The following is a 15803-nucleotide window of genomic DNA, read 5'->3' as shown; positions in this document are numbered from 1 at the left end:
GGTATAGAGCAGCACAAAGAGCCTGTTTGATTTCAAAAGCCCACTTTTTTATAGGAGAACCTTCTCCTCAGAAGGCTCTGCTGGCCGAGAAAAACCAACTGGCTGGGAAGGACAAGGAATCTCAGGATCCCTCCACGTGTGGCTGAGCGTTAGCAGTTCAGCTTTCAGCTCTTCCCACCTGGGCCTGAGCAGCCACGTTTTTGCTGGGAGCGTTTTCCCAGAGGCTGCTCCCTACTTTTAGAGCAGGGCTGGGGTGGCGATTGGAGGAACAGAAGCCTCAGCTGCCCCCACCATCCTCCCGCAGGACCAGCCTCCCGCACGTTTCTCTTCTGCCAACAACTCCTCATACTTACGAAGCTTCTTCAAAGGCCCGGACCTTCTCGCATCCCTCAGGAGGTTCCCGTTTAAACATGTAGCTGTGGTTGGGTCGAGGAGAAGAAGCAAAGGCCAGGACTGGTGAAGGGCTGCCCTCCTCTAGCAGGAAAAAAGATACTTTTTGAGAAATTTCAGGAAGAATCCAACAGCTCTAACTCAACACCACACATGTTCTTCTAAACCCTGGAGCTGCAGGCTACAACACCCCAAAGCTTGCGGCATTTCATCTGTGTAGTTCCCAGCTCCCATCCCTCATCTAGGACTGGAAACCACCCACCTGGAGGGTAATTACTGGAACTTTAAGAGTCCACTACAGTTTAGCCAAATCGGCCGAGCTCCTCTCTCCCATCTCAGCTGCAGCTTCCAACCCAGCACACAGACAGGGAGGAGCCACTGCACCCCGGGTTTCGTGGCACTGGTCCCCTTCGTCTCCCCAGACCTCCCACCCCTCTGCTTTCAGCCTTTACCTTTCTCCTTTGGATCTGGCTGCACCTCGTCTGCCGCAGAGGAGGGCTCCTCTGCTCCCAGCCTCACCAGGGTGTGTGGAGAAAGGTGCTGAGGCACCGAAGGGGAAGGAGAAAGAGAGAGGCTGCTACAGCTGCCACTGCCGGGCTCCAGAGTCAGGGAGGCATCTCCAGAGCCTCTCTGGGCAGGCGCTGGGGCCCTGTGGCCATCTGGGACATCCAATATCTAGGGAGGAAGCAAAGTCTTAGAGGAGCAAGAAAGCCCTGTCCCAAGAGAAGAGGTTTGACAGCAGCTGCACCTGCAGATAGAGCAGCTCCTCAGGGCGTTGGATGCAGACACAGGCAGAGCCTCCACTCCAGGGAGCGCAACCTCTGCAACCAGAAGGACATGGGCCCCTCTGGATCCTGCTCAGTTCATAAACCATCTGGGGTCACTTCTCCTGCACCTGCACAGGACAAAGTAGCCTCTGGATGCCAGTCTAAGACAGAGTCTTAGAGCTGTCAGTGAGGTGTCATCTATCCTGAGACCACTACTGGCTGATCTCTCAGAGCACCAGCAAGTTTTAAGGAGGGAAGTCAGCAGCCACTTGACCCAATTTAGACAGTTATATGCTTGGAACAAACCAAAACTACACACAAGAGACTGTTCCCATGGCCAAGAAACAGATACAGGCAGTGTCTTTAGAGGAAAGGATTTCCAAGACCACCCAGAAGATTCAGGACAATCTGTGAGCTTTACTTACCCGCAAAAGCTCTTCATCTCCCTGTTCCTTCACAAACGCTTCCTCCAGTTCCTGGTTTAGCCCTTCCAGGCTCCTATGCAAGCAAGGACTGAGCCTCAAAATGGGAGATGGAGAAAGGAAGCCTGAAGGAAAGTCCTGTAACAATCCAGAATCAAATGAGTTAGAGTTGTATCTGCACAAACTCAGCAGTTACATCCTGTTCCCACAGCTCTCCAGGGCTCAGCCAAAACCTTCCAGGAGAAGACTGACAGCAGAGTCACGTAAACTCATTAACTGCAGCTCAAAGCACAGGGACACGTTGCAAAGGTGGGAGAAGCGGAAAAAAAAATTCTCCCTTCTCAGGCATGAAAGCAGGAGCCTGAGAACAGCTTGGACCCCTGCCCAAAGGAGTTTGGTCTCCACTCCACTAGGACATACGGTGACAGCAGAGCAGGGGGAGACGTGAACGTACCCTGAGCGATCCAAGGACAGCATGGTCGCCCTGGAGCGGGGAGCTCTTCTCCTTTTCTTTGCCACTTCTGCCATTTAGCTTTGTTCGCTGGAGCTGTTGCTTCAGTTTGGCAATCTAGCAAACAAAGTTTCAGCTACAGAACCAGACAAGCCAACACACCTCCACCACAAAGGATCATTCCTCGTCTCTCTCCTCCCCCTCTCTCCCAACCCACAAGGAAGTGCCAAAACAGAGACGGTTTCAATCACACAAGCAGCAGCTCCAGCCACCTCTCAAAGGATGGACCAGACGTACTCGCGAGGCCTCGTCACAAACTCCCCCACTGCAACGTGGCCACTGCCCTTCTTCCAGCAGGTCTGGGTCATCCTCCACCTAGAAAGCGTGAGGAGCCAGGCCCTGCTGGAGCCCACACTGGCCACGACACCAACGAGCAATGCACCGAGTTTCCGTGGAGCTACTTTACAATAGCTGCCGGCTAGAGGAAGCCAACAAGATCAGTCTTTAGCCAGACAGGAATGAAAACAAGGGCGAAGGTCTCATCTTCAATAGCATCCTGTCCTCCCGCTCCCCTCCCGTGCAACCAGGAGCCTCCTACACGTCACGAGCTAACACAGCTCTTGCTCGAGCATTGGGAGTGGTCTGGTTTACCTCTCTGCGGTGATCTGTGCTACCCCAAGAAGCAGAACGCTTGTGAGCACTGGAGCTGGCTTTCCCCACTTCCGCGTCATGCCAGGACACTGGAGTCTGAAGTGATGAGAAACACGGCTGAGAATAATCACAACATTTACTGGCTTAGAGGCTGGTAGAAGAGCCCTGCCCATTCACAGTCCTGTGCCAGTCTTCCCCCATTAATCCAACACTCAGCAATGGGCATTAGGAGATAGCCATCTAGTTAGTATTTGCCAAAACAAAGTCATTTTGGCCACGTTTGCGCTTATCTGGAGCCTGAACCTCACAAACCTACACGGCAAGAGACCTGCCCAGAAGTCAGTGGCTTAATCACCACAGGTAGCTGGCGAGATAAAGGGCACCAAACCATTACTCCGGAGAAACAACCGCAACCGCCCGCTGCGCAGCTTGCACAGGCTCCCGTCTGATGAGCGGTGACGTAGGGTTTCAGGCACTCATTGTACAGAGAAGCATTACCGAGAGGAAAAGCCTCACCCAACTGTGAGAACACACAACTCGCTTCTGAGACCTCAGGCTCCCGTATCGGAGTTCAAAGGCGTAACCAAACCCAGAGTTTGGCCTGCAGACCGACTGCTGCTGGAGCGCTGGAAAAGCCAGCTGCCTCTCCAGCTCACGTCCCTCCGTCTGCAGGGCTGGCAGTTCTCAGCTGACTCGCTTCATGGAGAAAAACAGCCTCAGCACCCTGTTACACAGCTGTTTTCCAAGCCACAGCTACGTTCTGAATATCAATGGAAATCAGAAAGGGCTGTTAATCTGATCAGCAAAGGGTGTGAACTTCCTTCCACTGAACTCAGCCCGCTCGGCAGAGACTCCGGGATCCTAACAGTCCCAAGGCACACCATTTTCAAGATCATCCATCATTTTTTCCCCAACATCGCTTTTGAGTGCTTCTCAAAACGCTCACCCTGTGTCACTGCTGCCTGCCATTTCTGTGGGAGGCTTTGGATGAAGCTTCCCTCCTCCATCCTCAGCGACAGGCTGCCAGAAGGTGCAAGGGCCTGAGAACAGTTCCTCTCCAAGCAGCTTAACTGATCTCCCCAGAGGCTACTGCAAGAACAGCAGCTGTTTTAAACAACCCCGTTGAGTCACAGGGATGACAGAAGCCTCTTCTCTCAAAACAGGTTTTAAAATCTATTTAAACCAAAGGAACAAGGCAAGTTACCTAGAGGTACCAGGTTTCCCTCCTGTAAAGGGATACAGGTGATTTCTAGGCCGAAATCCAACCCTCTCCTGACTTAACAGGCTCTGAATGAAACTCCTGCTTACACACACCGCTCTAAGCAGAGCGCGCTCCATTCCCTACAGCTAAAACCATTTGCTGTCTAGGTCTCCATTTTGCAATGCCTGTAAGCAGCAGACATCATGGCACAGAAGTTGTTCTGGTCAATTTACAGCGTTCAGTTTGGTTTGAGGGAAGAAATCTGCTCAGCTTGAGCCATTGCTCTGAGGCCTTGCTAAGCTCGGAGCAGTTGGTCACAGCCCTCCCCGTGCTACCCCAAACCATGCCAGAGCTAATGCGATAGGAAATCCTACAGCAAGGACCAACCTTGCAGTTTCAGCACACGGCACATCTGATCTCATTTCCTACCTCAAATATTTTCTCCTAAACAACTCAAACATCGGTATTTGGCCATTATCCCAAAACATTTTGTCATTTTATATCCCAGATGATCTCTCAGAGAGAAGGCTAAGAGGCAAAGGTCTAAGAGACAAAAGCACAGCCCTGTCCCACATTACTGCAAGAAGCAAGTCTGTGGGAAGCTGAACCCCAGCTGCTAAGAACAGTCCTGCTTTGCAGGACGTGACAGAAATTCTCCTCAAGTCACTGGCAGCCTCCTGAACCCTGTTTGAGACAGCCTATTGCCGCGATGCCCAGAACACTCAGCACTGCACCAGTGCTCACAAAAAACTAGGGCCTAAAAAGGAAGAAGAGACTCTGTTTGCAATAGGAAGGCCTGAAAGTGAAGAGAGCATAGGCGTCACACCTCTCACAGGCAGACTGTCAAGGCAAAAGGAAATTACAGAACCTTTTGTACTAACTGCGGCAAAACCGCTTCCTCAGAAAAAGGAGAGGAAAAAAAATGCTTTGCACAGCAAGATAAAGCCACAAGCTCCAATCATGTATAGTGCTGCCATCCTCACCCCCACGCTGAGCACCTGCAGCTGTATCTCTCACTTAACCACCTTATGATAGCAAATCTACAGAGCTCTGCAAAACAGCTGATCAGTAGCTTAATAAGGAGAGAAGTAAACATGTACTGGCTAGCAGAGAAATCCCCAAGTTTGGTAACTGCTATGCCACCCCTTCCATGCTGAGTCCTGGAGGTTACGATGAGGAACATTGTGTTAATACACAGGGCAGTCTAGAACTGAGGACTTTATTCCCAGCTTTCAACAGACAAGTCATTTGACACAGAGGGGTCCGTGTGTGAAGCAGTGGAGATTGCTGCTCACTGCACAGGCCTGTTGTAAGGTAAAATTAGCATTTGCAAGACACTTGCAGATAACTGATGAAAGACTACGGCACAAGTGGCCTATTCACTGCAGAGAGGAGTGATCAGCTCCATGCTCAGCAGAGTCTGAATTAACACAGTGGTATCTTCTATTCCAGGAAGAAGGAGGTGCTCCTCTCCTCCAACCCTTTCTCCAAAAGGGCCACGTGCAAGAAAAAACTAATTAGCCCCAAAACACCGGGGTTAAGTGTTCCCACTCTTGCTGATAAAGGCAAAAAGGAAGAGTGTGCTTCCCTAACTCAGAAATAAAGTTACACAAATTCTTTCCCTTCCTTTCCAGCATGGCCTCTGCCCTCAGCAGCACTCTTGGGCACTAGAACTGAAACAAAAGCAGGCAGGAATACTTTGGAAAAGGACAATGGAAGTTGGAATCCAATTGAGAATTTCCTGCAAACAGCCCAGTAATAAATTGTTGAATAGCAAAGATCAAACAGCAAGTTAACAGAGATTGAATGCGCTAAATAAACGACTTAAGCAAACGGATGCTCTTATCCTTCTGAATTCTTTCACCTCTGCAGATAGGCAAGCACTACTTGCTGCCATACAGTAATATTTACAGGTTGCTAAGAGTTCCTCAAGGTCTGGAGCTTTTCCATTCTACAGTAGAGCGCTGCACCGTTTGTGCTAGCGAGCCCTTCTGCAGGAGCACCCCTGACTTCTCGCAGCGTGTGGCACACAGCCCGCAAGTGTTGTATAAGGACTTGGCCCAGAACTGCAAGCCAGAAAAAAAAAAAGTAGCACTGAGCCAGTACTGGAGAAGAAAGCCAGGGGCCATCTGCCTCCAAACAAGGCCAAGGAAATTCTAACTCTGCACCAAAGTGGAATCAATTGAAGCTGAGAAGCAAAAGGGGGAAAAAAAAAAGCCTTCCTAGAAAGTTGCAGCTGGACGGATGGAAATTTAATGCCTTCCCTGTTCACCCCCAGTTCACACAGCGCGCTTCAGTTCTGCAGCCCGCTCCTGGCCCAGAGGCTCAAGGGCAGTCTGCAGGCGGTTATACCTGGGTAGCTTTGTCATTCATGCATGAAGTGGAGGTTCCTTCAGCATCCCTTGGCCACTGTCCCAACAGGTACGAGCCCACGATGGTGTCTAACGAAGAGGTGCGCCGCACACGGGGCTGCCGGGGACGGCAGGTCTTCTCAACAGCGGCAGCACAGGGAACGCTGGCTAGACAAGGGGGAAAAGAAAAGAAAATTAGACTTCCAACGCCAAGATTCAGCAACAATTATCACAGTTAACAAGCCCACGTCCGTTGCGAAAAATCACAAGAAGGGAGCTAGCACATCCAGCTCGGAGAAGCGCATTTACTTGGTGGAAACCAGAGTCCCATCACTTCGCATGTGCCCAGCGAGTTCCCACTCTCGCAGCAGCTCTTCCCTGCCAAGGCCACGCGGCTGCTCAGCCTCAGCACGGGCAGTTTTGCTGCTCCAGGTCAACTGTTGAAAACAAGCAGCAACAGAAACGCCACTTCAGTAGAAAGGGCTGGCAGCTTGACTGCCCAATCTGCTCTCCTACTCACTCCTCCGCTCCGCTGCAGAGCGCCGTATTCACGCTTATCACCAAGAGATTGCTTCTCTAGAAGCAGAGATTTTATTGCAGTCCTTAAGTGGCTGCTTGAAGTCATTGATTAGACATTCCAGTCGAAGTCGAGGGGGCTGCTACACAAGCGAGTGAAATACTCGGCATGCCCACATTGCTTCTGCATGAACACTGTAGAAAAAACCCACTACGCTGTCTCTAAGGCCGTACTTCTTACTAGCTGGAGCACAAAGCGTAGTTGGAAAACCCAGGCGCCTACCCATGGTAAGACTCAACAGGAAAAGGGAGCCTGCATGCCTCAGTTTCCCCCCAAGGAAGCATGCTATTGCTCGCTTCCAGTTTTAAGGTGGCCAAGAGAACATCTGCAAAGTTTTGGATCCTCCAGCACTATGTGAGCACTTGATGCATTAGTAGGTACGTGAGTTCATTCAGCACAGACCAGAAAGGGAGGTGTGCAACCTGGTCACTGTCATAACCCAACACTGGCAGGGCCTGAGCAAAAATCCAGCTCTGGGTCTGCCCAGCTTCTATGAGATGGCCACACTGCCTGTTCAGACATTGCTTTCATAGCAGTAGCTAGAAAGGTGTTGTAAATACGACTCGGTTGAGGTTTAGTGTCAGCAGTGATGCACCCCAGCGCAATCCCATCGCCAGGAGGGAGAGCCAAGTGAGCGTCTCCTGGCAGGCTACAGCAAGGGGAGATGTACAGCACACGCTTTGCTGTGTCTTCCTCGTCTCCTCCATCGCATCCTGGCCCACTCCAAACTAGATGTGATTAACGCCTGGCCCACGGGCAGACGGCACAGCACAGCAGCCCTGTCGTCACTCTTGCAGCTGAAAAAAGGTGTTCTCGCCAAAAAGGTAGCAAGAAAGAGGCAAGTTCAAGCCAGCAGGAAAGTTCTGTTTGCATTTCATTTTGATTAGACATGCAGATTACCACGCACATGAGAACCAGCCCTGTGGCCTCCTGGCAAGATATTAAGGCCAGGCACAGCTCTCTGCTCCAGGTGCTTTGTGTACAGACATTCTCTCTTTCCTCCCCAAAACGAGGGCATGGCAGGAGGGTAGCAAGTTAACCACACTAAACCCAGCATTAAAACTGTTAAACACTATGTTGTGTTTGCCAAATACCTCTGTAGACAAAGGTGCTGTGGCACCCACTGCTGAGACTGTTCCAGGGACATGGCCTGTTAAATACATCTTTTTATCAGCTAAAATACCATTCGAGCAGTGGAATTCCAGTTCTAGGTGAGAAAAGGGTAGGAACAAAAAGCCACATGGGAGGGCAAGAGAAGCATTAGTCCTTGCATGACAGCCACACCTCATAAGGTCCACACTGGATTAAAGGCTTATTGTGTTGGGTCCAGCTGGCGTTTCAAGGCACACTCCCTGCTCCCAACAGTTAACAGCAAGACAGCTACCACTAACTCTAATTTAGAAACTCATTAGTATTTGCAGCTTCCTCTTCAGCGCCTCATTGCCCCCACAGGCTATGTTACTTGCATCTCCATTACGTATGACTTCAGCTGTCTCTTCCTCTCATGCTGCTCTCCCCTGCTAGGCTGCTGGTAGAAGAGCGGAACTCTCCTGCAACAGGGCACCCCTCTCCCACACTGCTCTGACAGCACGCACCCCCCCCCAAAGCTCTCCAAGAGGCCCCCCCTTTGATATAACCATCGCACCCAGAGCGACTGGGGTCACCTTCGTACGCCAAACCTTCCAGAGGGCAACAGTCCAAACCAGCCTGAAAAAAAACCCAAAATCTTGAGAACAGACATGACCGAGAGCAGAGACCTGGCCTCCTACAGTGACAACCGCATCAATCGTGGACAATGGCTGACAAACATCTAAAGCTGTTAATGTATGAACAGCCAGACCTGTCGTTTCTTTTCATGAAGTACAACCCCGCTACCAAACAATGTGGGTTGTTGTTAAGCAGCACGGAGAAGCCTGGAGAAGCCCCGAAGGGCAGGGGGCATCTGGGAGACGCAGGGCAGGGAGCTGCTGGAAGCAGGTTGCCCTTCCTCAGGGTGCAAAGGCTGCGTGCACAGCGCGGCGTTTGGGGCACGAGGAGGCAGGGTGGAGCGTCCTGTTTACAGCTCCGTGCTATTATCATCCCTCCGCACCGAGCCTGCACAGCTGCCACCTGGCCACCAGCTCTGGAGCTGGTCCAAGCCAGCCCCACAGCTGAGAAGTGTCAGGTTGTGGCGCTTTTACTTTTCATGTGACAGTAAAGCTGCTGCAGATAACAGAACCGTCACCGTATCTCCAGGAGCCATTTGGCTGCCTCCAATTGCTGCACAAGGCTTTCGTGAAGCCGCAAGTTAAGAAACTGGTGCAACACATGCGTTTAAATTAGAAAGTTTGCAGTACTGGAGTTCTAGATTTGCAGTGTCCCCAGTCTTTCCCAGCCACCTAAACATCAGTGAGGTCAGAGGTTCCTAATCGGTCTCCCTAGGCCAGCCAATCTCTGCATCTAAAAACAGAAAATAAAAGTATTCGGTAAACTTTTTTAAATTTCCAGGATCACTTTTCAATAAAGAATACTTACAGCTGAATCAAAAAACAATGGCAAGCAAAAAAATAAAAGTTCCCATTACTACTTTGAGTTGTAAAGTTTTCTTCCTTCCCTCTCCAGATTTCACCCTGGGGAAACTGACCCTTTAATATCAGAAGAATGTTTAGAAATTCAGGGACATGCTATTCAGACCTTGACCTTTTTGGAATATGCCCCTGCAAAGGTCTGTGCTTAAAGTGATGAAGCATAAAATAACAGTCCATGTTTAAATATAATCATCTTTCAAGTTAACCATGGAATGACAGGCTGGCTGAAGCTTCGCCATGCAGGGAAGCTTTCCCTGCACTCACTAATATCATGGCGTACCTAACAGTTTTGGATGCAGTTTTCAGTTCACTGGCTCAAGCAAGAGTTCTAAGATTTCGAGAGAGTTTGTCAGAGGAGTTTAGCTGAGATGGGAGCTAAGCAACTCTGTCAATAACCAACTTACACAAATATCTTGCATCCCAGTGTAACAGAAATTATTGCTAATTATTTAAGTTCTGTATCAGTTTTGCCCATCTACACCTTTTAATACTCTTTGCAACATATCATCTTATTCAGATGATGCTCCTGATTTGGGCGATGGGGTCGTAAGATAACATAAATGCCCAAGTTGAATTTCTCAGGGGCCTGGCAAACCACAGCAGGACCTTGTGACACAGAAACATCTCAGACAAAATACACCAAACCAGGCTGATGGATGTGTATCAGTGTCCCCTGCTGTACCCCAGCACCGCTTCCTTGATCTTTAACATCTTCCTAGACAATCTAGCTGGGAAATCTCTATACAAAACATTATGTGGGGTTGGGTTTTTTTTGCACAACAGCAGCTTGGATACAGTTCAAGTGGCACAAGCAGAAGAGACACAGTGTTGGCATTTCTGTGGTGATTACCAGGGCAGGAGCTCCTACAGCAGAAAGGAAATTAGCTATCCTACCACACCAGAGCACTAAAAGAACACCTCATGTTTGTCTGAAGGACTGTACTGCTTCATGAGTTACAGCTCTAGCCAATAGTTTTGGTGCAGAGCAGGTCTTGGGCCATAGCATCACTCCAAGCTCGCTGGGTCCAATCCCACAGAGCAGGAAGCAAGGCTGGCAACCAGCAAGAAATCCAGTGTCCTCCCTTCTGGTTTTAAACTGTAACTGGACAAGAGACATGCTCAGGACTTCCAGAGGATGTTAAGAACAGTGATCTACAAACCACGTCAGGGAACTGCACCTCATCTAACCTCACTCTGCAAGATGGTACTTGATCTCCTCTGAGGACCAAAACCACTCTAACCAGACACTTACAGTGCAGTGAGACGAGCAGCAGAAGCGTTAGTGAAATGAAGATCAAAACTGAAGCTTCAACATTATAACCTCTTTAAATCTCATTACAATTTCTCTGCAGTTTTAGCATGGTGAATCAAGTTACCTGGCAGGTTATTGCTAAATAGGACAAAAAAATCCTCAGCAGCAAGCAAGCTTCAGAAATATATCCTCAGTTTTTATTTGATTTTTTTTTTTCCCCAGGTGGAGGAGATAAAGGAAATTGCGTGTCCTGACTGCTACACCGAGGAAATGCAACAGAATCAGTTATTTTTTAACAGACCCCACCTTTAACACGGCAAAGCCTAAAGACCTTTATAGGGAAAGAATTGCCTTTTCCCAGCACTGTGCCTTTACTGCACGCTCTCCACATTCAGAAGAAATGTGGAGATTTAAGAAACCATTCTTGCAACCATCGCAGTCAGCCCAGGCACCACCGCGTGCTGCAGACTTTATCACGCGATCTAAAAGCAATGCAGGATTATGCAAGGAATAAATGCTTTTGCTCTGGGAATCCCAGAAAGCCTAAAAGAAGATGAACAGGCAGTTTTACTTGTTCTTAATGAAATTTTTAAATCCCGTGCTTAGTATACTACAGAAATCTGCAAACGTGGTAGAAAATAGAAGCATTTCACAGGAATTCACAGCATGGTCAGGGCTAGTTACCGAGACAGAAATGAAGGCAAGATCAAGAGTGGGCGAGGTGCTAGGATTAAAGTTCACGGAAGCTGGAAAGAAAAAGAATATCCTCTCCACACAGACAGCTACAGACAGGTCTTTTTAAGTGGAGGAGACAAGGAGAAGATCTCAAGCATTAACCAGAAATAGAGTAGGAGATCCAGAAAAGCCTGCCAGAACATGCTTACAAGGTACCAAAAGACAAGCAAGGCTATAAATCCACACCATCTGAGGGGTCTCCACAAAAACCCCACTAGAAAATTAAGCCAAGCAGGGCTGTAGAGAAAATCTCCAGTACAAGACAAGCAGCAGGATCACTCTAAAGGCTGAACACAGTCTGCATTGTCTAGGAAAAGAAAAACCTCACTTTATCCCAAAAGCAAGAAAGGACAGTTACGTTCAGCAGTACTGCATTCTTCTTCCCCATTGCATTATGACAACCAGTTGCAATCGATATGTACGGGTAGAGAAAAAGAACAATTTGAATGTTATGGAGCTTCAAAGAGGAAAATGAACCTGGAATTTATAGGCAGATTAAAAGGTAATGATACAGGAGCAGCTGTTGTGTGTAAGAGTTAACACGTCCACAGCAGTAACTTCTGGCACCAAGTCTTTTCACCTCAAGTCTCTGCAAAGGAAGTATTCTACATATTTCTCTCAATATTTTACAATTATAATCCCTTTGCCTTTAAAGAAAATTTACAACTGAAGGGAAATTCACACCCATGCCAGGATGGGATTTCATAGCTCTTTGCTCATTTCAGTAAACACTAATACAGAAACGCAAAACCCTCAGAGCACTGAAATCCATTGCACCTTCCGGTGAAGAGGCAGAAGCTGTGGTTAAACCACACTGTCCCTCATGACTCTTGCTCAAACTGTACGCACCCAGCCCAAGACACCCAAAAAAGTACCTGCTGTTCCCAAAGCACAGCCCTCTATACAACCCCACATGGACCTTTCTCTGCTTGAGCACTTGACAGACACAGAAAGGAACAACCCACTGAGGAGGGCATCAAGAAAGCAAAAAACCCAAGGGCAAAGAGGATCCTACGACCAGGTTGGGGAGCTGGATTCCCATCTGATACAACCCAGCAGTGACTTGCCCCGGAGGCTTTGCTGAACCGGCCCCAAGGGCTTCACAACTGGCCCGAGAGCACAAGGGAAGAAATTCCAGGCTTTGTAATCACTCCCCTGGTTACAAGCTGTGTTAAGAGTACAGCTGGAGAGAGCTGCCCAAAGGACACAGCATCTGCAGATATCATTGAAGGAAATTAATAACGGACACTAGCAGTTCAAGCTGTTTGGTTTTTTGTTGTTTGTTTGGTTTTTTATGGTTTTTTTTTTTTTTTTTTTTCTGGACACAGACATTGTTAAACTGCAACTCCCTCCAACACGGCTCAAGGCCTGAAGCTGAACACCCAGTTGATGGAGAAAGAGAGCTGAACTCTTCACCTTTAAATTAATTCTTGCAAAGTTTGTTTTTCAAATGGTAAAACAATCTGAAGATTTTCAACATCCTTAAAGCCTTTGGCTGAAGTGCACACTTCCTAGATCTAGCCTGATGAAGGCACCACTTTGGTGGGATCTTCAAGCAAGGCCATCTCTTCCCCACTGATACAGGCTGGGAGTGCTTCTGGACTGGCTTCACACTCCAAAATTTAAGAACTAGGAAAAAAACAAATGGGCAGGCAGCCTCTCATGAACCGTAACAGTGGTTTAGGAACAAGCAAAAACTTGTTCAAACATTAGATCTTTAGGACTTGTTCACTCTGATCCTGGAGAATACAGATGACTAAGGAGCTACCAGGATCATCCATGTCAACTGTATCAGAAGAGTAAAACCCAAGCAATGAAGATAGAGCTGTGGGTTTGGGTTTTTTTTTCCCTTTTTTATTAACCCTACTTAAATCAATTCCTGATAAGCATCTAGACAGGGCTCTCACTCTTAAGATGAGAAACCTTTGATTTGCAAGCCCTTGGAAGTCTTCCAGTACAGACAAAACAAAGTAAAATGAAAACAGAGTAAGACATCCTTGATATTTCTACAACTAAAAACAAGGTGGAAAACAAGGAAAAAGAAGATTTCTTGTCCTTTATATACATATAACTACCTAAATCACATCAACACTTTGACAAGCCCTCCTCAGTCATCTTTATGGCTAGCTGCAGTTAAGCCATCTGCCTGGAGGGCCCGACATGAAGCTACTGAAACAACTTGTCAGCAAGTTAAAAAGTAAAATCACAACATCTGATATACCTTCTGATTACCCTGCTACTGCCTCTTCTAACTGGGAAGCAGGATACTAAAGCCAGTATTAACTCAGTGTTACAGCTAGCCTAAACAGTGTAAGCGTAACAGCATTATGCATACAACAGTTGTACACAGCAGCCTCAGGCTCAAGCATGCCAGGAACTGTACAAACTCCATAATTCCTGTTTCTGAACGCTACCAGCCTCAAAAGATGGCACACAAACTATGAGAAACTGAGGCACAAGGAGGAGAAGCAGCTTGCCCAGAGTCATGCAGCAGGTTCCAGGCAAGCATGGAAACAATTATCTCCCATTATTTTCAAAGAATGGGCTAACCACACAACCTTCTTTGATATTTTTCTCATTTCCTTTACAGTCAACCCTGCATTATCGGGGTTTCAATGGCAGCACCACAAGCTTAATTTTTAATGCAAAAAGACCCATTTAACATCAATCCAAGAGAGAATATTTTTACAGACTCAACACTACCGGTCTTTCTTGGAGATCCTTCTTGTACAACTTTGAATCCCACTAAATCAGTATTGTCATCTTAAACTGCAGGAGCCATGAGGGAAGTGCCAAGATCAGCTCAGCGTAGTCAACACTGCCATTTATGCTGTATTTCAACATCCACGCTTTGCATAAAGAGAACTCATTGCACTTTGGTGCTCGACATTATTTCTCTCACAGGGTTAGGCCAAGTACTTGTTTTTTCTTTTGCACCACACAGTCAGACAGCAAAACGTTTACCACACCTGGAACAGAACTGCTTCTTCTCTGCACAAACAGGTGCCCAGGTTCCTTCAGTTCTCTACTCACCCAACGAATGTTGAAAACTTTGCTATGGTCCATGCAATTGTGTTAGCTAAGCCCCAGCTGAAAGAAAGACTGACAAATAAAAATCCATCCAGGGTAAATGACCTGAGAGCTTCCTAGTTCCTCTGGAGCATTCTGCTATAGAAGGGACAGATCAAACAGGCTGCACAGTCCCATCCCTTCCCCCTGCAAATTTGTTTTTAAATGTCATCTCCAGCGTTTTAAAGCAGGGAAAAACTTGTTTCACCCACAGAATGTCAACACAAGTCAAGATTAGTTATAGATGTGTCCTTTGTTTCCCCTTTCCCACACCCGTATCCAGAGGCTAACAAACTGGGAGCAGCAAGTTTAGATTGAAGGTATGATCTGTATCAGCTGAGGACTGCAATACCATGAATGGGCTCCAATTACTGTGTGAGAAACTCGTTCTACATTAAACAAAGCCACCTGCAATGCTTTGCCTCCAAACCTGAGCCACATATTGTATTCAGCTGTGTTTTGCACAAAGACTGATTTGATTCCATAGGACAGAGGCAGGATTCTTCCTGGCTAATACAACAGCAGAACATCTTCAAGATTTTCCCATCCCTCAACCAGTCCCTGCATGACTGTTTCTCCCCATTACAGCTCCCTACCTATGCTTAACCCTTTAATTCTATCAGCCTGCTTACCCACAGCAAAACCCAAAAGGCAAAGACAGAATTACTCCATAGTGATGAATCCCACAATTTGGAAATGCAAAGCTTGTCAAAGCAGCTGTTTTCCCATGACAGTACTCTGCATCCCTGCTTGAGGGTTTTTGCTTCCCCTTCAGAGAGTTAATACGAACCGAGTTGCTACTTCTGCTGAGATACTCCTTCTCCAAGATGGACTTTTTTACTTTCAAGTTGGGTACAGGATATAAATATTATGAACCTATATGTCCCTTGTTCATTTGCTTAAGCACCTCCTGAAAAACTACAGGTGTTAAATAGCATAAAAGAAAATTCAAGAGCAGACACCACAAACATCTGGACCACTATTTTGGGTACAAAAGTCTTTATACCTATCCCTCAGGACACAAAACCCCATCAGATACCAACTGCTAAAGCAAACACAGTAAGGCCTGAAGCACTTAAGATATTCAACTAATAAAATGGAGGGGGGGAGGAGACCTCCCCCACTCATCCATGATGCTTGCAGCAAAGGAAAGGAGCAGAGAAAGATATTAACAGCTCTGCTGCATCACTACTATGTAGGCAGCAATCCCACAGCACTTTCAAGTGGTAAGCATACATTTTTATTCCTAAAGAAACATTTTCATTTGCTAAACATACACTCAGACAGTATTGCCTATGAATAGTGTCCCACTCGTTTGCCTCTATAATATACACCAGGCACGGGTTTAATTCAGATACCAAATAAAGATA

At 47.4% G+C, this 15803-nt stretch overlaps 1 protein-coding gene across 10 annotated transcripts in view; it reads right to left on the bottom strand.

Moving 5' to 3' along the window:
- FAM117A (family with sequence similarity 117 member A) overlaps window positions 1-15803 on the bottom strand; it is a 32918-nt gene that overhangs the window by 1558 nt on the left and 15557 nt on the right. For 4 of the 10 annotated variants that reach the window (XM_042787528.1, XM_042787527.1, XM_042787525.1 and 1 more), the window contains 8 exons: window positions 9147-9249; window positions 8456-8517; window positions 6235-6401; window positions 2682-2798; window positions 2034-2147; window positions 1583-1717; window positions 843-1065; window positions 354-474 (listed from right to left, as the gene is read on the bottom strand). In XM_042787528.1, coding sequence (XP_042643462.1) covers window positions 354-474; window positions 843-1065; window positions 1583-1717; window positions 2034-2147; window positions 2682-2798; window positions 6235-6401; window positions 8456-8517; window positions 9147-9196 — 989 coding nt within the window. In that variant the 5' untranslated portion in view covers window positions 9197-9249. Of the gene's footprint in view, window positions 1-353; window positions 475-842; window positions 1066-1582; window positions 1718-2033; window positions 2148-2681; window positions 2799-6234; window positions 6402-6542; window positions 8429-8455; window positions 8518-9146; window positions 9250-15803 lie in introns of those variants that run through there. The other 6 variants (XM_042787531.1, XM_042787532.1, XM_042787524.1 and 3 more) reach the window with 4 other exon arrangements.

The sequence above is a fragment of the Tyto alba genome, unplaced genomic scaffold, assembly GCF_018691265.1.
Source record: "Tyto alba isolate M040663 unplaced genomic scaffold, T.alba_DEE_v4.0 Super-Scaffold_12, whole genome shotgun sequence".
Lineage (NCBI taxonomy): Eukaryota > Metazoa > Chordata > Aves > Strigiformes > Tytonidae > Tyto > Tyto alba.
This window is presented reverse-complemented; position numbering and strand designations above follow the sequence as displayed.